The sequence below is a fragment of the Globicephala melas genome, chromosome 3 (assembly GCF_963455315.2).
Source record: "Globicephala melas chromosome 3, mGloMel1.2, whole genome shotgun sequence".
Taxonomy (NCBI): Eukaryota; Metazoa; Chordata; class Mammalia; order Artiodactyla; family Delphinidae; genus Globicephala; species Globicephala melas.
The window spans coordinates 55,222,551-55,243,510 of NC_083316.1; the positions used below are offsets into that span (position 1 = coordinate 55,222,551).

Here is a 20,960-nt window from a genome sequence, read left to right on the forward strand (position 1 = left end):
AAAGCTTCAACATGGATGATCTTGAAAACACTATGCTAATTGAAAGAAGCCAGACACAAAAGATGACATATTGTATGATTCCATTTATATAAAATGTCCAGAATATGCAAATCTATAGCAACAAAGTAGATTAGTGATAGCAAGGGGCTAGAAGGGAAGAATGGGAAGTGACTGCTAATAGGTATGGGATGTCTTTTGGGTGGGGTGATGAAAGTGTTACAGCATGGGATAGTTGCACAATTTTGTGAATACGATTTTAAAAATGGATTGTACACTTTAAAATGCTGAATTTTATGATATGTGAATTATACCTTAATAAAGTGAATGAAGAATTGGAAGGTCTGTATGTTCTAAGATGGTATAATATCCAAAATATATTAAATGAAAAAGAAATTACAGAAGTTTGCATGGTATGCTACCATATGCTTAAAAAAAAAAGTACACACACACACATGCTTTGCAGGCATAAAATCTCTGAAAAGATACACAGGAAATGAGTAACAATATTTCCTAAAGGGAGGGAATCTAGTGGTGACTGAAGAACAGGGTGGCCTGGAAGGGAAACCTACCTTTCCGGTACACATCTTCCTTGACTTACAACGGGGTTACTTCCCGATAAACGCATTATAAGTTGAAAATATCCTAGGTCAAAAATGCGTTCAATACACCTGAACTGCCAAACATCACAGCTTAGCCCAGCATACTTTAAAAATTTTTTTTTGGCTGCGCCGTGCAGCATGTGGGATCTTAGTTCCGAGACCAGGGATGGAACCCGCACCTCCTGCAGTAGAAGCGTGGAGTCCTAACGACTGGACCACCAGGGAGGTCCCCAGCCTAGCCTACCTTAAACATGCTCAGAATACTTTCATTAACTTACAACTGGGCAAAATCATCTTAACATAAAGCCTATTTTATAATAAAGGATTAACTACCTCTTGTAATTTGACTACTGTACTGAAAGTGAAAAACAGAATGGTTGTGTGTATCAGTTGTTTACTCTCATGACCACCTGGCTGACTGGGAGCTGCGGCTCCCTGCTGCTGCGCAGCGTCACAGGTATTGTGCTGCACGTTGCTAGCCCAGGAAAAGATCAAAATTCAAAGTACGGTTTCTAGTGAACACGTATCACTTTTGCACCATAGTAAAGTCGAAAAATCCTAAATTGAACCACTGTAAATTGGGCGCCATCTGTATACGCTTTCGTACCTTTTGAATTTTATACAAAGTGCAAGTATTACCACTTCCATTTTTTTAAAGAAAGAAATAAAAATGGAAGACTGATGCTTTATCTTTAGTCTAAGTTTTATTTTAAGAGATCATCTTCAGTTTCTTCTGTAATAAAAGATATCCAACCATTTGATCAGATTTATTCTTTAGCAACTGAAGCATTAAACAATTACAGTTTTAACTCTCAATCCTTAATAATACTATTCATTATACTTGAGATTGTTTAGCTTTCTCATGGAGAAAAGAAACTAAACACAAACCTTTATACTATCCACCTATGAGTCCAACAGCACAATTTCAATAAGAAAGTTGTACTGATACTGACCATTGAACAATTTATATGATGTCAGCAGAGAGGTATCAAGAGTGATTGTAAAGTGGCATTCTTGTTAAGTCAAGAGCTATGATCTTTGACCCACTGCTCTATCCATTTCAATATCTGATTGATATTATCCTCTAGATCTTCTGGTTTATTGCTCGGCAACTGATGCACTATTTCTTCCTTGTAGGATCCCAAGGCTTCTTCATAAAGAACTTGAAAAATTTCACACTGAATATTGTCTTTTAGTTTCTTCTGATTATAACCCCTAGAAGGCAAAGAGAAGATAAACAAACTGAATGGCATTAACTGGAGTTTTAGGAACAGACTAGAAACTGGACACTTTTGAACACATGAAAAATCACGCAAAAATACTTCTTGTAGGCTCTTTACCTAGAGAAAACAGATTGGCTTCTGTGAATATGAGAGACTTCTTTGACAAGAGAGAGGGTTAAACTAAGGACCAAAGTTTACCTTTGTCTGAGACTTTTTTCCCTACAATCTGTCAGCCACTCAATTAGCAAACATCTACCTACCTCAAGCCAGATGCCAAGCTATGAGATAAATAGTCTATAGCTATGGTCCTAAATATCAAAAGAGTTAAGGACTTAAGATATAGACACATAAAACAAGTAGATGGCATATAATAAAATAAAATGCATATGATAAGGAATAGCATATACTGATTGGGTACTTGATCACACAGATGTATCTGTACTTTACCAATTCCAAAGACATTGAAAAAATTATATAATCTTTATGCGGATGTAAATTAGCCAACTCATTAGCTAGTGAAAAAAGATAAGGAAAATTCAAACTCAAATTAGTTAAACTTTGTAACAATCAAAATTAAATTGAAGTACTTAAAAGATGATTAACTTTATGAAAAAACCCACAGAATGGGAGAAAATTTCTGCAAATCTTATATCTGATAAGGGACTTACATCTAAAATACGTAAAGAACTCTTGTAACTTAATAAAGAAAGGACAAATAACCAAATTAAAAATTGGGCGAAAGATCCAAATAGATATTTCTCCAAAAAAGATATACAAATGGCCAATAAGCACATAAAAAGATGCTCAACATCATTAGCCATCAAGGAAATGCAAATGAAAACCACAATGCAATACTACTTCACATCCACTAGGATGGCTACAATCAAAAAGATAACAAGGATGTGAAAATACTGGCGGCTTCATACACTACTCTTGGGAATGTAAAGTGGTGCAGCCACTCTGGAAAATGGTCTGACAATTCCCCAAAAGGTTACATAGTTAACATATGACCTAGCAATCCTATTCCTAAAGAAATTCAATACCCAAGATAAATGAATGAACATGTAATGTTCACACAAAAACACGTGTATGAATGTTCATGGCAGCATTATTCGTAATTGCCAAAAATTGCAAACAATCCAAATGTCTATAATCTGATAACTGGATAAATAAAATATGGTATATCCACATAATGGAATATTATCTGGCAATAAAAAGAAATGAAGTACTGGTACATGCCATAACACAGATGAACCTTGAAAACGTTATGCTAAGTAAAAGAAGCCAGACACAAAAGATCACATTTTGTATGATTTCATTTATATAAAAAGTCCAGAACAGGCAAATCCACAGAGATAGAAGGTAAATTACTGGTTGCTTAGGACTGGGGACTGAGGGAAAATGGAGAGTGACTGCCAATGGGTATGGGTTTTTTGGTGGGGGAGGGGTGATGAACATTTTTAAAAATTGGTTATAGTAATGGATATATAACTGTGAATATACTCAAAACCACTTAATTGTACACTTCAAATGGGTGTACAATTCACATGGTATGTGAATTTATCTCAATAAAGCTTTTTTTAAGGTGATTAACTTTTTTTTTCAATGGTTAAAACAAGACTACTTTCTCAGTTTTTTCATACTTTAGTCTTTAGTTATTTACATAAAATAGTAATTTTTAATAAAAATGTTAAATGGTCTTTTAGAAAACACATATGTACCGTATTGTCTCTATTACTGCTCTGTTCAAATATTTTTAATGGCTTTTCCCTGACTAAAGAAAGATGATGAAAGTTTTAGGTATAGCCCCAACCTAACTTTCCCTATGTATTTGCCACTATACTTTTTTGTGCAAGAATCTGCGAGTATCCCATCCAATGGTGCTTAGTCAGAGCTGACTATAGTCAGTGAGAACCACAAATTCTGAACCTGAAGTTAGGCAAACTTCTGGAGTTTTCCTTCTGGAGACTGCTTTCTAAATTCCTCTAAAATCTCCTCTTTTCCACAGTTTGAATCAAAAGACAGTGGGAAAATGTCTTCCATAAAATTTTGCTTTTCTGGTTATTCTGGATTAAGTCTGATGCTCTCCTGAAGGGATGAACTCAAATATATTGTGAAATGTTAATTTATCTTGTTAAAGGTTGTAAAATGTTCATTTATCTTTAGCTTTTCATAAGCTTTCCCATTTCTGTTGTGAGGATGATTTGAGTGGGTAATGTTCATTCCATAGCAAAGAGTATGTTATTGGTTTGGCTGTTTTCCTATAAAAGTTTTACATTAAGGAAAAAGCATGACTAAGTAGGGTTGATATATAGTACATTTTACTGAATCAGACTGTCAGCTGAGGTATTCATTTACTCAGAAACTACTGCTTGCGTTTTATGAATGCACCTTTTTCCGTTAGGTTCAGAATGCTGGTACCGTACAGACTTGGTTTATAAGAAGACCAAAATAAAGTAGTCACGTTTTCAAATAGAACCTTTTATGATGTTCATGTTGGCCAACTTCAGGAATCTGAGTAAAAGTTTACATAATACTTTAAGGATTCAGCGTTCTTCCTTCCTTACCTAGTTTCAAGTCTGTTGTACAAAACACTGTTATCTGTTTTCAGCACAAATACTATATGAAACCAGCGTTCAGGGAAGAAATCACAACCATGGTAATCAACAATAACTCCACCTTCACTCATTTGGTTTTCTAACTCATCAACTACCTGTAAGAAAGGGGAGGAAAAAAAAAAGATGAATACTCTTTAAAAAAACTGAGGTCAACTTTCCTATAAATTTTAAATGTATACTGTATAAAAAAGATTGTACTTACTCTGTCTTCATCTAAAATGGGACAATCATACTCTTCATCATAGCCATCATATAACTGCCCTAAAAGAGATTTACATTGGCATATTAAAGTAGTATTTTCTAAGTAACTTTCAGTAATTTTTAATTACTCTTAGAGACAAGGGAGGGCACTAATACAATAGATGTCATATGGACAGCATATATAAAGAGCAGTATTGATAAATTAGAATTTTGTCTAGAAGGAAACTTGGATAACAAAATACCTGAAAAAGAATGAATAATAGCCAACTTCAGAATTTGTGGGGCTATTAGTAGAAGAGAACTAGTTTCAGTGAGCTACAGATTGGTGCGAAGAGGGGACACATGGATACAAACACTCGTACACACATTAACAGGAGATTAAGTTCCAAATTTACTAGGCGAAGGATATGAAACTTATTAAAAGGAACAGCAGGTTCTTGATTCCAGAAATGAACCCTTTGTCACTAAGGTCACATCTTCATGGGGTTTGGGGAAGGAGAGTCAGTACCCAGATGCTCCTTCACTTCTAGAATTCCAGCATCCCCAAAAGCCAAGGGTTGAATATCTTATTTCAGAAGGTAAAACAAGAATGATGGGGCAGGCATAAAGAAGGCAGATTTAAATCTAACATAAGAATTTTTCAACAAATTAAAGCTTCCTTTCAAAGGAAGTGTGTCTTAAGGAGGTGAGACATACCAATCCCACCCTCACCCTGAATCCCTAGGAGGTATATACTCTAAGGCAGGCTTAGATCATTCTTCTAGCCATCTCGAAGAGCATGCTATAGTCTTCCCACCTCTTTCCACTTAATAGTTTGGCACAGGTTGAAATGAGCTTCAAAGGAGCGTGAGTTCTGAAGTGACGAAGGGGTGGTCCTGAGGGTTTGTGGAAGGCACAAAGGCAGTTTTAACTGTCTTCCTGGAGGGTCTGTGGGCTGATTCTGGGCACATGAACCATTTCTCTAGCATCCTAGTGTGGCCTCTGACTTCTTGGGTTACAGTTCAGTTACCAGAAACTCTTACCAGCTAAAAAGTTAAACTGTCTTGGTATGGGGAAAACTGGTTAACAATATAGAAACTAATCTAAACCCTTACTTTACACCACAAACCCTAGCTGAATTAAAGAGCTAATTTCTTTTTTTAAATTTCTTTTTCTTTTTCTTTTTTTTTTGCGGTACGCAGGCCTCTCACTGTTGTGGCCTCTCCCATTGAGGAGCACAGGCTCCGGACGCGCAGGCCCAGCGGCCATGGCTCACGGGCCCAGCCACTCCACGGCATGCGGGATCCTTCCGGGCCGGGGCACGAACCTGCGTCCCCTGCATCGGCAGGCGGACCCCCAACCACTGTGCCACCAAGGAAGCCCCAAGAGCTAATTTCTTAATTCCAAAGATAACTAATGGAAAATTAAACCTACAAAGGTATGATACATTTGAGTTTGTGGAAAAAAAAAATAATTGATTGAAACATATAAAATGTTAAATCTCTGTTCGATGAAAAATAATATAATTAAAAAAAAATGAAAAATGGCAGGGAGAAATACTAGGACAAAGGACTGAAATGTAGATTATATAAATACCTTAAATTCAAAATAACAATAAGTAGCTTAAGAAAGAATAAGAAAAAAATTCACACAGGATGGAAAAGATAATTAGTAAACAATACATGAAAAAATACTGTACTTTCCCAGCTACTAAAGAGATGAAAATTTAAATGAGGCTTTTTATACCTGTTATATTAGTTATACATGCATTTAGTAAACTGACTCTGGAAACGAATAATTTTTAAAAGTAAAACGTTATACCCGTTCAGAGATTTCTTTTGACCATTGAATTTCAAACCAGAAAAAAATTTAAAAAGATGCTGTAAAATGTTCAACAATAGCGAATTAGTTAAATCTTGTTTACTAACTTGCTAAAATATTATGTAATTAAACTTAAGTAAGTAAAATATCAGGTTGTTAAATTTCTGTTATTTTTACAATACTATATATGTGTGTGTGTGTATATATATATATATATATATATACACACACACATATGTTTTGTTTTTTTTTTTTTACAATGCCACAAAATCTAAGAATACCTACAGCTGACTTTGTACTATGTGGGAATCTGGAGTAGATAAATGTTCCTTCATATTTTAAATCCAGACTAGTTAAATCTTTAAAAATATATGCTGCCTAAAACAGACAACTATAGCAGCATTAACTTTTAGAATTAAAGTCTTTATATACTGCAGTGCTGAAATGCAGGATTTCTTAAGTCATGTGAATACATATTAATAAAATAGTGTAATTCAAGCTTTCCAACATTCATTTCAAAAAACATTTATCAAACACCATGTACCAGTAATTACAGAGATAAGGAAGATATAATAGTGAACAAATTGAACAAGAAGACCAACTCAGTCCTTCCCTCGAAGAGTTGACAATAAAATGGGAGATGACAGACAAGTAACCTGGAAATTGTAATATTTAATGCTGTGGATCATGGTGCTCTGGGAGCAATAACATGGGGACCTTTTAGGTTAGGAACATAAACTTGGGATATTAGAGAAGGCTTCCTGAAGCAGGTAACTTCTAAGTGGAAACTTGAAGCAGTTAGCTCAGGAAAAAAAAGGTAGGTAAGACGATTCTTAACAGAGAAAACAAGATATTCAAAGGCAGAGAGACTAAGGAGGGCAAGCCTTTCAAGGGAGGAAAAGTCTTTCAGAATAGTTAGAAAATAAGTGATAAGGGGTCAGGGGGATTAAGGCCAGATTAAAAAGGGCCTTGAGGGACTTCCCTGGTGGCGCAGTGGATAAGAGTCCACCTGCCAATGCAGGGAACACGGGTTTGAGCCCTGGTCTGGGAAGATCCACATGCCGTGGAGCAACTAAGCCCATACGCCACAATTACTGAGCCTGCGCTCTTCAGCCCGCGAGCCACAACTACTGAGCCGGAGTGCCAGAACTACTGAAGCCCGCGAGCCTACAGCCCGTGCTCCACAACAAAGACAAGGCTCAGCAGTGAGAAGCCCACGCACCACAATGAAGAGTAGCCCCCGCTCACCGCAGGTAAAGAAAGCTGGCACGCAGCAATGAAGACCCAACACAGCCAAAAAAAAAATTAATTAAATTAAAAAAAAAAGACCTTGAAGGCTGCACTGAGTTGTTTAGACTTTATCCCAAAGCAAAGGAAAATCATTAAAGCATTTTAAGCATGAAATGACATGATTAATTTCAAATTTTTAAAAATCATTTTGATTTCTGTGTGGAGTTGGAAGGAAGCAAGTCCAGAAGAAGCATGGATACCATATAAAAGCTACTGCAGAATTTTAGGTGGTAATTATAACCTGTACTCCAAGGAATGGAGAGAGATGAATTCTAAACTTTGTTTCAAATTTCCAAAAAGAGGAAAAATTTGTGCTACTTTAGAAACTTCAACTGGTAGTCACATTTATAATTGTCTATACAGTGGATCTTCATACGGCAAAGAGGAAAAAAAAGCTTGATTTCATCAAATTATCGAAACTTAAATCAGTTTCCTAAACAAAGTTTTATGATTTACTTAAATTACTTGCAGAAAAAAATTGATTGTGGAGCCGGTTAAAAGGCTTAAAATGACCTTCTTACCTTAAAAAGAGCTTCCAAGCTGTCATTAGTCAAGCTATAAAAACATGACCTTTCCTTTAACTGCCATCCTATCATTTATACACTCAACGTGAAAGCCGTTCTTTAAAGCTAACCATATAGGGATGCTAGTCATCTATTTTGCATCTATACTAATGCAATTAGTATAAGAAGTTAATTGGTTTAGAAGGATTGGGAGCTTTGATACCTGGCCTTTTATGCAAAGAGAGCAATGAATTCTGCCAAGAGAAGTTAGCACCAAAAGATGCGGCATTCGAGTAGGGCCTTTTAAGGAACTGTTTATAAGACAGATGAGGAAGGGCATGTACAGGTAAAGGGAGTAGCATGTATAAGGACATGGAGATGGAAGACTCCCCATGCGTTTGAAGAACAATAGTGCACTGTGGGTAGACTTAAGGGGACATAGGGCATAGTGGCTGCAGGGAAGGGCTGAAGGTAAACTGTGGCCAGTTCATTACTTCATTAAGGTGAGTGGCCTTTATCATTAAAAAGTTCAAGTAATTTCATCCCCTCTCCCCGCCCGCCCCCTTTTTAAAGGACATAATGATGGTGTACAGAAGAGGGAGGGAAGAGATACAGAAGAGATTCAGCACGAATGGTCTTGAGAATGGTATAGCGGTACCAAAGGGACACAGCGTTAATGGTCTTAGGAATGGGATAGGGGTATCAAAGGGATTTTTTAAACTATCAAGATTAGGAGACAAGTGCATCTGTGTAGTGTGTAAATGCGTTTTTAATGTGTGGGTGACAGGAATCAGGAATGGGCAAGCAGTCAGGGATGACTTCAGAACATGTGCTTTTTAAACATTAATTTGGAAATATGTGGGAACTATCCAGATGGTTAAATCTTGTAGATGTCTAGATGTTGGGCTAAGGTTTAATAATAAATTTAAGAGTTATAAGTAAAAAGGACTAACTAGTCCTGAGTCAATGAAATTACCAGAGGGAGGGGCAGGATTACAAGATGGCTGCAATGAGTTCACAGGGGAAAGAGGTATATAGGGTGGGAAGGAGAGAATCAGATAAAAAGAGTGGGAGAGCAGTGTGGGAGAGAGGACAACGGAGAAGTTAGTTTCACAGGCTTCCAGTGGTAGTTGATTCAGGTGAGGGAAAAAAATGCGATACACATAGGTTAGAGCGGGAATGGCAAACTTCTTCTGTAAAGGGCCAGACAATAAATACTTCAGGATTTGCAGCCTAATCTAGCTAGTGGCTCCTACAAAAACAGCTGCAGCTTGCCAACCCCTGCCTTAGAAACACATCAAGATTTTAAGTGTTGAGGGCCAGATATTTGAAATGCATCCAATGTCTAGACATATGAGCATCCTGGGGTTAGGCATAGAGGCTGAAGACTGATAAAACTGGTGGCAGGAAAATTAAGGATGCTGGTAGAAGTTTAATTAAATGATTGCATATGGGAAAGGACATCAAGTGAGGAATGCGAGACTGGAAGAACAGGGGTAAGAAAAGCATTCTTAGTCACTCCACATTCAGGACTCTCCATAGTTTTATTAAGCTTAATTCCCCACCTAATTTTTCCTGCTTTAGTTCTAAATGTCATAAAGAAGGCCTCTTACAAATAATACAGCCATTCAACATGACTACTAGGATGGCAATAAACTCCATTTAGACACATTTGTTTAAAACCAGTTTTGTTTTTTGTCTCCTTACTTATAGCAGGGTTTCTAAACCTGAAACACTACTGACCTTTTGAGCTTGATAATTGTGTTATGGGGGTGGAGGGCTGTCCTGTGAGTTGTAGGATGTTCAGCAGAATCCCTAGACTCTACCCATTAGAGGTCAGTAGCAGCCCCCCCACTCCAGTTATGACTACCAAAATATCTCAGAAGGTGCCAAATGTCCCCTGGAGGGCAAAAATCACCCCCTGTTGAGAACCACACTGCTTTACAGAAGATTGCATCGTTTCCCTTACAACATATTACCATTTGGAAAAAATGAGGAGGCTGAATGTCTCAGACTATTTCCTAGTAAGATTTTCAGATATACTCAGATGGCATTGGAGGGAAAAAATCTGGTACATTTTGAAATCACTATAAAGCACCTCATCTAACACATGTCAAATCAGATCAGAAATCCTTTATCTGGCATAATGGGAGGGAAAAAAAGCTCCGCTTTTCGTTTAAGGCAGATTCTCATGAAATAGTCTCAATAAAATAAAAAGAGGATGGTCAGGACCATGCACCATCAAGTGTACACACATCTTTTGAGTACAAGGAGACTCAGTGAAAAGGAAAAGGAGTGTCTCACAGTGGAATATCCCTGGTCTGGTGTTACTGTTGCTCTCAGTGCTATTCATGACAGATTATATAGTAATTTCATTAAGTTTAGAAATATTGAGTGGGTGAGATGAGAACTGGAAGACATGACTGAAATTGACTGACATATGTGACTCTGAAATCACTTGTCAAAAACAGTAAAGTTCAACAGGCAAAGGAACAAAACCAGATTTCATATAGGTATAAAATGGAAAATGTCAAGTTATGCACAGTAGTAAATAAAGACCTAAGTTTTATTAACTATAATTTGAATGCCAAACCTGGATTAAAAATATAAGCATCATAGTAGCTTATAGTATCAAGAATATGACAAGCAAAGATGCACAAAAATTGACCTGCAAAAAGGAATAATGGGGAAAAACTTCAAAAAAAAATTTTTTTTAAAGATGTTGGGGTAGGACTTTATTAATTAATTAATTAATTTTTGCTGTGTTGGGTCTTCGTTTCTGTGCGAGGGCTTTCTCTAGTTGTGGCAAGTGGGGGCGGCCTCTCTTGTTGCGGAGCACAGGCTCCAGACGCGCAGGCTCAGTAGTTGTGGCTCACAGACCCAGCTGTTCCGCGGCATGTGGGATCTTCCCAGACCGGGGCTCAAACCTGTGTCCCCTGCATTAGCAGGCAGACTCTCAACCACTGTGCCACCAGGGAAGCCCTAAAACTTCAAAAATTTTTAAGTGGTAAGATACTCGGAGCCACACCAAGGGTCCTTAAATATATCCAAAGGGATAGAAAAATGGGACCTAGGAAGAAGTCTGGCAATTGAGAAAGATAAATCTAAATGGATGAGGATTCGCTATAAATAAAAATCCTGACCAAGTGGTCTCTCTAAAAAACAGACATGGTATACTTCAGCAATCTGAAAGAATGGCCCGTAAGAGTGACTTACACACCAGAGATCATACTATAACCTAAACACGTGAAGACACTAGAAGTGACTATTGGTAAGGAACAGACTGCAACAACTTCAAGCTTTTGCAACTGTTATTTCTGTTGGTGATAATGAGGCAGAAAATTGCATCTAAAAATGTAAAAACATTATCGCCAAAGTACCAACAATCAAATGGATGAATTACAACTTTATTTTTTACACTTAAAGGCTGATGAAAAACCATTACTAATCCTATTAAAGAAAATCCAACACAATATCTCAATTGAAAAGTATGGTAACCATATTTACTCATTCAATACTATTTTCCTAAAACACAACATGGAAACATCTAGCATGCATGTTTAATCTCAGTACAATGGATTCAAAACCAAGTATACATGTTACATGCATCAAGGCTAAATTACAAATTATCATAGTCATCATCATCATCGTCATCATCATCATCATCATCTTCACGTTTTCTTTTCAATGCATTTGATGCTTCACTGGCAGTATTCTGTGATGACACCATATTAGTGGTAATAAGAATATTTTTGGACCCAATTAGTGATGGATTAATTAGAACATTCTGAACTGCTGATGTTGCAGGAATTGATGCTTTTACAGCTGGGGATTGTGAAGTGGGCATCTGTACTGTGAACCTTTGCCCTGTGAGGGACACTGGAGTCCCTACTTTAGTTGAAACAGACATGGTTTGTGGGGTTGGTGTGCCAAGCGTGGGAGTGCTTGGTCTGCTAGTAACTGAACCAACACTTAACCGTGGAACTGTTATTCTTCCCGCAGAAGTAGATGCCTTTTTTTGTAAGGATTTAAGTCTATAATTTGGAGCAGTCAAGCAATATCTATCAGGTGGCAATCTAGGACCTGAATATGGCTTGATTAATGGCAAAGGGGTTTGATTCCTTTGCCTTGCAATATCTAATAAGAAATCTCTTGGGGGAGGAGAGGTAAAAGACTGGTCAGCACGACACTGGATGGCCAATCGCACATCATCTGCATCAACAGTAGCCTTCTTAGCATGACTTGAATAAATTTTTGCATCATCTAGAATTGTGGTCACATATCGGAAGGCAAACTCCAACATCTGATTTATAACTCTTGGTTCATATTCTGTAATCCCCATATCCTTCAGGATTTGTGCCATCATCTGTGCATCTTTCGGCATGCTCTTGGGAGAAGCCATCTTGCCAGACTCCATGATATCCGGTGATCAGACTTTAGATCATTTGAAAAAAATATGTACATTAGATCAAACCTGAAATAGTTACTTTAGTAGCAACTGTCAGGAACTTTAAAATTTTAAAATACATGTTAAATTTTTAAAAATATAAATTAAAAAATACGCTAAATCTTTTTAATTTTAATGAGGCACATTTAAAGTTCCCTTCACTTAAATTTATTTTCTACCCATTAGAGAATATAAAAAGATGAAGACACAAATAAGGGAGTGATAAAAGATTGGGGAAAAACAGGGTAAAATAACCAAAAACATACAACATTTTAAAATATGTGCAGTTGGGGCTTCCCTGGTGGCGCAGTGGTTGAGAGTCCGCCTGCTGATGCAGGGGACACAAGTTTGTGTCTCGGTCCGGGAAGATCCCACATGCCGCAGAGCGGCTGGGCCCGTGAGCCATGGCCGCTGAGCCTGCACACACTGTGCTCCGCAATGGGAGAGGCCACAACAGTGAGAGGCCCGCGTACCGCAAAAAGCAAACAAACAAAAACGTGCAGTTGCTTACAGGCATGCACCTATAAACTAATCTAGGAAAAGACCATAGGACAGCCATGTCCTACTGCCTGAGTTCAAAATCATGTCCTTCCAGTGAGCTCATATACTCACTGTCTCCATAGATATATATGCTTAGCACCACCCTGACCTTTACGTGTTTTCCCAACTCAAAAATACTCTCCCTCTTCCTCATATTCAAACTGTCCTAAGTCTAATCTTCCTGGAAGCTATCCCACTTATTACTGTCCACAAGAACTGCTAGCCAACTGCAGAGGGGATGTAGTGGTCAAAATAACTAGGACACAGCATGAGACAATATGTTCTATTTCTATGGGTCCCCAACAGAGCATTAATTCCTTCATGGCAATTTTTCTCTGCTTTTTGTACCTTCTCACAAGTACAGTACTAATACTCCATTATTCTTTTTACTTTTTTAAACAAATCTAACACCAAAGTGCCCCTTACCTTCTCGTGCTAAATCACCCACATTAACGTATTTCAGTCCTGATCTTGATGCAAGTTCTTTGCCTAGCGTGGTTTTTCCAACCCCTGGTGTACCTGCAAGACAAGCCACAGAAAAATACTGTTCATGAATACTTATTAGACTTTAGCCTCTAATCTGCCTTCTTAACAACTGAAAAGTTTCCTAATTAGCAATCCTATATAAAATTACACACACCATAATCTAATCAAAACTACCCAAAGCCTGCTGAATATCAGAATTTCACCCAGTGTATCTGATTTCACCAGGATTGGGCTTGGGAGAATCTGATGACAATTACAGACTGTCTGCCACCACCATGGAAATTCCCAGAATAAAACTAGCTACCTCAAATAAACTGCCATCATTTATTTGCTTTAATTTAAAAAAATTAAATTGTTCATGGAAAAAAGTTAAGCAGTATGAAAGAATATCCACTATACTCTTCCCTAGAGACAACCAGTGTAAACCACTTTCTTATGTATCTCTCCAAAGAAGTCATATACATATGTTTGTGTATACATCCATATATATACAAATATATGGTAGCATACTACACGTGTACATATACACACATTGCATGCATACATACATACACACACCATATATTTCCTTCTACATAAATGGCCATACTATACATTGTTCTTCACCTTCCCTTTTTTATATTTATTGTTTCAAGATAAATAATCAAACACTTAATTTTCAACGTAAACTAACGCCACTGAAATTACAAAACCTGATCATTATAATTAAAGATAAAAGGAATTGGGCTTCCCTGGTGGCGCAGTGGTTGAGAGTCGGCTGGGCCCGTGAGCCATGGCCGCTGAGCCTGCGCTCCGTAACGGGAGAGGCCACAACAGTGAGTAACGCAAAAAAAAAAAAAAAAAAAAAAGGAAGGAATAAGTCAAGTCTACCTATAAGGGCAATAACATTTTTACCTCCAGTCCACTATAATACACCAAGTCTGAATCCTCAACTCACCATGTTTTCAATAAAACGCTCACATTTAGACTTTTGACGATATGGCTTAATATTAAAAAAACCAAGACACTGTCTGACCCAAACAAATCAGATATTGTAAAATCTTCCCCTTAAGGATGCTTAAAGGCTAAATCGTAACCTGTTGAGGTTAATCTGCTACTCTCAGACACAGACAGGACTTGTGCGCTGCCAATATGCTTACGTTTTGTTAAAGGATAAAACTTGGCTTTGATCCACAAACAGCGCCTCAAATTTTATTGTGCTGCAACAGCATCTACACCCATTAGATTTTTCCAGGAATGCCCTATGGTGCTATTAAATACTACAATTTAGTAAACATTTTCAGAGTTAAACGACCAGAAATATTTTTTAAAGTCGTTATGCGGCATTTTACTACCCCTCACAGGTAACAAGCGACCTGAGTATGGATCCAAAGACCCAGAAAAAAACCCACGATCAGCCCGGGAATTTTACAGCATCTCTACGAGAAACGACCAGAGATGCTCAGTAGATGCCTTTACTTCTTAAAACACAAAGAAAAAGCCCCTGATGCTAACTCCGCAAGCGTATACAGCAAATTTATCACCCCACACCGCAAACATCCGAACCCCTTCATCGAAATCTCTCAGATACAAAGGGAAAATAAGAGACGGCCCTAGAGGCCTAAGGACTAAAACATCCACCATTAACGGATCTACTAAGGGCCAAATACTGCCTTACCTTATCTCGCTAACCACGCAGACACCCCGCCAAGTAAAGAAGCAACAGCCATTTTACAGACAAAAACCTGATTACGAAAGATTAGGCAGCTTGCCAAAAGAGGGAACTGTATATTATCTACCTCTCTCCGCCTCACCGAGTAGCCAACCTCTGAGCAAAAGAATTAACGTCCGTCGTCCCCTTCCCCCAGCCTCGTGCAAAACCGTCGCGAGGGCGGGGGGTCCAGGCCCTGACAACTACAACTCCACGCGACCCTCGCCGAGCCTCGCAATAGAACGCTAAGCGACCCCACTTCCGGCTTTCCAGGCCCCAGGGCACTCCGCGCCCCGCGCCAGCCCCACCGCCCACCACAACCCCTAGTGCGCCCCCTGACCGGTGAGCAGGATGTTCGGAAGCAACATGGTCCTCGCCGCACTGGCTCCCGACGCCTCCGCACCAGCGCCCTACACGCTACAGGGAGGGGCCGGAAGGGGAGGGTAACGGCAAGCGCCAGTGGCGCCGGGGTACTCGAGGCCTGGAGTGTCGCTCGCGACCCACCTCCGCCGCCTCGTCACCCACCATTGGTTACCTGGCTTTCTATGACACGCTTCCATCGCAGTGGCCGAAGTACGAGCACACGTCGGGTCGGCGCTTCCGGTCAGGCAATGCGCTGGATGCCTAAGACAGTAGCTCCTTAGGAGGCCCCGCCTTTCGGGCTGTGTCGCGGAAGCGCCGACCGACCTGGAAGGTCCCCGGGAGGCGGGACCTCCAAGAGGGTTCCGCGCTGAGCCGGGTTAGGGCTGGGTGGCTTCCCTTGCACCTGGAGCTGAGCCTGGGCTCCACCGCTCCTCTCGGCCCACGAGGGGATGCAGCTACCGGAAGGTAAGGCTGCCGCGGCTGGGGCTGCGGTGTATATATGTCGTAGAGACGCGAGTCCATCTTTGCCTTCTCGCCTTCCCAGACTCTGATGGCTCCTCCTCCCGACCTGCCCATCCCATCTGGGGATGAGACGGGTCGGGGTGCAGAGCTCTGGCCTGGAGCCGGGGCACGCGAGCTCATCTCGGCATTACCTTGACTAGCAGTATTACGTTGGACGAATATGTGAGCTTAGTATCCCCAGTGCAGTGTGTAGGATGGTGGTGGGTTTGCTAGAAATACTCTTCAGGTTCTCTTCTGTCTCTGACGTCTCATTTCAGAAACCTGGTACCATCAAGGACAATTGCCTGCTTTTTCAAGGAGGTAACTGTCAGTCTTGCTTTCAAAGAGCGACTAGAGTCCTGACTATAACAACAGTCTGCGTCTTTTATTTCGAGCTGCCAACTCTGTGTTTTCCACCTATGTATCTCTTTGAAACCGCAAAGCAAAAACTTCTCTAGTCGTGAACAATTTGTGTGTGTGTGTGTGTGTGTATGATTTGTTTTCTAGGGTGTGGAAGTATTTACACATAAATTATGTGTGACTCCAAACTATAAAGCTCAGCTTACAGGTTTGTAGACCTTAAAAAACTTTCCTTCTGGCTAACTTAAAATTGGTGAGTTCACTAGTTTGTATAAACATTGAAGAACTATGAAAGAAGGCAGTGTTGCCAAAAAATTTCATAATAACGTATTCAGATAACAACAGTTATAGAAAAAGTTTACTGTAAGATATAAAGTCTTTGTCCAAAGTAAGTGATAAGTCTGAATTCATTGTATGGTGCTTTTTTTGTTATTATTTTTGAAATTTTGGAAAATTTTTTGAAATTTTATAATTTGAAATGTGGGGAATTTTAATTTTCAGTATGAAAACTACACAAATAAAATTGTTTAATTTTTCTTAATGACAAAAGATAGGTTCACAAATGTGTAGTTTTTCTGTTTTCTCTAATACATTATTGAGTTTGTAGGAAAAACGTTACATCACCACAGATAATTTGACAGTTATAGTCATTAAAAGTAAAATTTATTTTAGTATTTTGATTTCTTGCTGCATGTATGTTTGCTGTGTTCTCTTTCACTAGTTCTTGAGCCTTAACTTTATCATGTCGTTGATTTTTATCAATATATATTAATTATTTCTGTTTTACAGTTTATCTTAATTTGAGATTTTTTTTCTTTTTTTCCCGTAGGTGAATTATACTTTAATGTACTACAGGTTGTATACTACGGATGGGAACTATTAAAGTTTATAATGTCAAAAACTTTTCTTAGACCAAAGGCATCTTCCACAAAGGTATGATACACTAAAATGGCCATGTGATAACTGCCCAAAAGGAGTTATAACTTTTTATATGTGTTCCCAATGACTTATTACTGCTATGAGAGTAATGGTGCCCAGTATTTGTTGTAATTAGTGATCTAAAAAGTTCAAAAATAAATTGTGAAACAACTGTACACTGAAAACACAACCTTAATTTTGAAAAAATGTTTATTTACAATCCTGGTCACAAAGAAAAGGCTGAAAACTCTTGAATGAAAGAGCAATAGAAGAAGAGGAAATACATGAGCTGTAGTTGGTGTTATAGCTTAACAACAAGCCCTGCTTCTTAGAAATTAGGTGGTTCAATGTGCCAGTTTTCAACAAAGCTAGTGGGTGGGTAGGATGGGTATCAGACAGTATACTGAAAGTTAGCTGTTTTCCTAGTGGTGGATCTGATTTTTCTCTTACTCTAAGTGAATTATTTAACTTTGCTGTTTCTCTTCCTCTTCCTCTTTTTTTAAAAAGTAAATGGAAATCCATGTTTACATAAGAAAACTGTAAAATGTATAAGTAACATGGAGATTGGAATCGCTAGATCAGAATTGCTATCAAGAGTTTTACTACTACTAATATTTTTATGTACTCTTAAAAATAGAGGAAAGGGGCCAAAATTGTAGTACTAATAATAGACTTTTTAAAGAGGAGGAAATAAATTGGGTAACTATGACTAAAATTTTTTTTCCAAAAAGTCTTCATTTCTTTACCCACTGCTGATCATAATTCTAGATTCTGTTTATAAGAGGAATGAAGTTTGATTTCACATTCATAAAATACTTGAAAGTATTGCTTCTCCTGAGCCTACTTTCAGCTCCAACCTCTGTTTTTTGTTTTGTTTGTCTCCCAGAAAGGAGCATTGTCAAATAAATGGTTCACAACTATGGCTGAGTATTCTTCAAGGAAAATATAATCTTGTTAGCCAGGCAGGGAATTACAAAGTCAGGTACTAAGCTAGATTTTTTTAGATTTATATTGTTGGAATGTTAAGAAAAAGTCCACTTTTAAAATTCTAATTATTAAAAAAAGAACGCTTTTTAATGCTCAAATATTTTTAGGTTAAAATTGCTTAATTTGACATTTCTCTGTGTGTATTCTTACAAAGGATTTTAAAGAAAAGGAAGTGTTGGAGGGAAACGTAGAGGGGTTAATAGTTTCTATAGACTAGAAGACCATGAAATAGAACTCACTGATTTTCCTGCTCTATTAAACTAGTACTCGTTTTCCTAAACAAATCTGACAAATAACCCTCCCTGGAAAGCCTGCCTCCCTTTCATAAACATATTAGTTGCTTCATGAACTGAAGAAAAATATAATCAAGTCATAATTACAAACTATTCATAGTGTCAGTATTCTTAGACCTATCTTCACATATCTTAAAGCCGGTAGGGATTATTTGAATGTATAAAATGGTTCTTAGTTTGTGAATGTATTAACCTGGTCAAGGCAGAAGTGTTACTTTTCTTACTGCTCTACATGGTTAAAATAATGCCTTTTTTTCTTTATTCTGTTTTACTTCTTTTTTTGGTAGGTAATTTTAATATTTGTGTTTCAGAGCTACAAATGAGTTTTTAAAGTATCAGTCTAATCTTTATTCTGGGAAGATTATAATTAATAAAAAGAATTAAGTTTGTATTCTATATTCATTTATATGACATCCATCATTACCATGGTCAAGTAGATAAGTATACATCTATGCTTATTGTAAAGTAGAAAAATGACTAATACAGAGTCAGTTTTATTTAAAGAGCTAATTTGTGAGATTTTTATTTTAAATGTTACAAGTATAAGAATTTTTTTAATAGAGTCATTTAGTTATATAGGGAATAGATGCAAAAAAAATGTAATAGTGTTTACATGGTTTCTTTTTTTCAGATAACAAACTGGGTAGACTCATCATTTGATGATTTTTCAGAGACTACAAGCATCTCTACTATTACTGCCACATCATTAGGTGTGAATAACTCAAGCCTTAGAAGAAAAAAGGTGCCTTCCACAGTAGAAAGTAGCAAATTTCCAGCTAGAAAAAGAGGAAACCTATCTTCCTCAAAGCAGATTTATGGTCTAGAAAATTCAAAAGAATATCTGTCAGAAAATGAACCATGGGTGGATAAATACAAACCAGAAACGCAGGTAATAAATGGCATACAAACAAGTCTACGTGATTTACTTTCAGGAAGGAGAGGGATGTGCATTTTCAGATATTCATAAAAATCTTTCTGCCTAAATAAATTAGAAAAAAAATAATAATTTCTAGGTTTTTTATATTCCAAGTCTCAAATTTTCCCAACAGTTATTCAGAAGGTATACCATTGGTTATTTGTCTTCGATTTAATTTAACCCCCAACATAGACTTGATCCATTTAATTTTTTGCTAAATGTAATACCCCTCCCTATTTATTCCCTTCCCAAAATGTATAACAGGATTTTAAAATATTTTATAATTGCATATGTGCCTCAAATTTTCATATATTGGGGTCAGTTTAAGAATAGAATTTTTCCATATCAGTATAAAGAATTGAATTAAGTATAATCAAAAGGACCTTTTTATTACTATATCATGTTACTTGTTTCTAGTTTTTTTCATTAAAAATATGTAGAGTAACCTGTGCTGATGTATCAAAAAATTTTGAGTTAAAATGTTTTATTTTAAACTTGAAAATTTTAGCATGAACTTGCTGTGCATAAAAAGAAAATTGAAGAAGTTGAAACCTGGTTAAAAGCTGAAGTCTTAGAAAGGCAGCGCAAACAGGTAACTAAATAAGAAATGTGTTTAAAAATATTTGGCCTCAAATGTTTCTCTGGTTGGTTATAAGAAGTTAAAAACTTTCATGTTGACTTTCTCATAAGTCCAGATCACCTGCAGTAGAAAGCTGTCTGACCTTACTACTTCTTCGTCATTAAAAGACTCAAGAGACTTTGCATTTTCCCCTTGACTTGTACCTCTTTTTCCCTCTTATATATAAAGCATAGTAAACCATTAGGGGGCTAATATATTTAGCATATCAGATTATCTCACACTAAAGCAAGCAGGCAAATTACATATTAGTTTTTGTATTAAATATAACCTAAAATAGTCATTCATCCTACGCTTATGTTTTTTCTTTCACTTCCTAATTCCATAATTACCCTTGGCTCCCAAGCTAGAATATTCTCTCTCTCTCTTTTTAAATTTTTTTAATTTTGAGATTCTTGAAACATAAAGAAAAAATAGAATAGTAAGTGAATATTCATGTACCTGTAAAAATACTCATCATTTTCACCCATGAGTATTTTAATGTAAATTATAAATGTTTGGCATTTAATTCTCTAATGTTATCTAATGCTCTGTTCATATTCACATTTTTCCAGTTGTCTTTTATATCTGGTTTGTTACAACCAGTAT

The 20,960-nt window shown here is 37.4% G+C and overlaps 3 protein-coding genes across 13 annotated transcripts in view; 1 reads left to right on the plus strand and 2 right to left on the minus strand.

Moving 5' to 3' along the window:
* Positions 1 to 1,351: 1,351 nt before the first annotated feature.
* On the minus strand, positions 1,352 to 16,034 carry AK6 (adenylate kinase 6). 2 transcript variants are annotated; one of them, XM_030844963.3, is made up of 5 exons: positions 15,933 to 16,034; positions 13,648 to 13,740; positions 4,643 to 4,701; positions 4,390 to 4,535; positions 1,352 to 1,814 (listed from the first exon to the last, which is right to left on the minus strand). In XM_030844963.3, the coding sequence occupies exons 1-5, from the start codon at positions 15,955 to 15,957 to the stop codon at positions 1,622 to 1,624; spliced, it is 516 nt and encodes a 171-aa protein (XP_030700823.1). In that variant the 5' UTR covers positions 15,958 to 16,034; the 3' UTR covers positions 1,352 to 1,621. The 2 variants fall into 2 exon arrangements, with proteins under 2 accessions (XP_030700823.1, XP_030700809.1); XM_030844949.2 differs by lacking the exon at positions 15,933 to 16,034 and adding an exon at positions 15,738 to 15,865.
* TAF9 (TATA-box binding protein associated factor 9) lies at positions 11,626 to 15,954 on the minus strand. Of its 4 annotated transcripts, none has more exons than XM_070045144.1 (3): positions 15,933 to 15,954; positions 13,648 to 13,740; positions 11,626 to 12,668 (listed from the first exon to the last, which is right to left on the minus strand). In XM_070045144.1, the coding sequence occupies exon 3, from the start codon at positions 12,649 to 12,651 to the stop codon at positions 11,854 to 11,856; it is 798 nt and encodes a 265-aa protein (XP_069901245.1). In that variant the 5' UTR covers positions 12,652 to 12,668; positions 13,648 to 13,740; positions 15,933 to 15,954; the 3' UTR covers positions 11,626 to 11,853. The 4 variants fall into 4 exon arrangements, with proteins under 4 accessions (XP_069901245.1, XP_030700793.1, XP_030700800.1 ...); XM_030844933.2 differs by lacking the exon at positions 15,933 to 15,954 and adding an exon at positions 15,738 to 15,786; XM_030844940.2 differs by lacking the exon at positions 15,933 to 15,954 and adding an exon at positions 15,486 to 15,731.
* Positions 16,035 to 16,074: 40 nt separating the features above from the next.
* RAD17 (RAD17 checkpoint clamp loader component) overlaps positions 16,075 to 20,960 on the plus strand; it is a 31,631-nt gene continuing 26,745 nt past the window's right edge. For 6 of the 7 annotated variants that reach the window (XM_060295856.1, XM_060295857.1, XM_060295858.1 and 3 more), the window contains exons 1-4: positions 16,075 to 16,225; positions 17,451 to 17,554; positions 19,451 to 19,708; positions 20,244 to 20,327. In XM_060295856.1, coding sequence (XP_060151839.1) covers positions 16,210 to 16,225; positions 17,451 to 17,554; positions 19,451 to 19,708; positions 20,244 to 20,327 — 462 coding nt within the window. In that variant the 5' untranslated portion in view covers positions 16,075 to 16,209. Of the gene's footprint in view, positions 16,226 to 16,539; positions 16,583 to 17,450; positions 17,555 to 19,450; positions 19,709 to 20,243; positions 20,328 to 20,960 lie in introns of all 7 variants that reach the window. The other variant, XM_060295859.2, reaches the window with a different exon arrangement.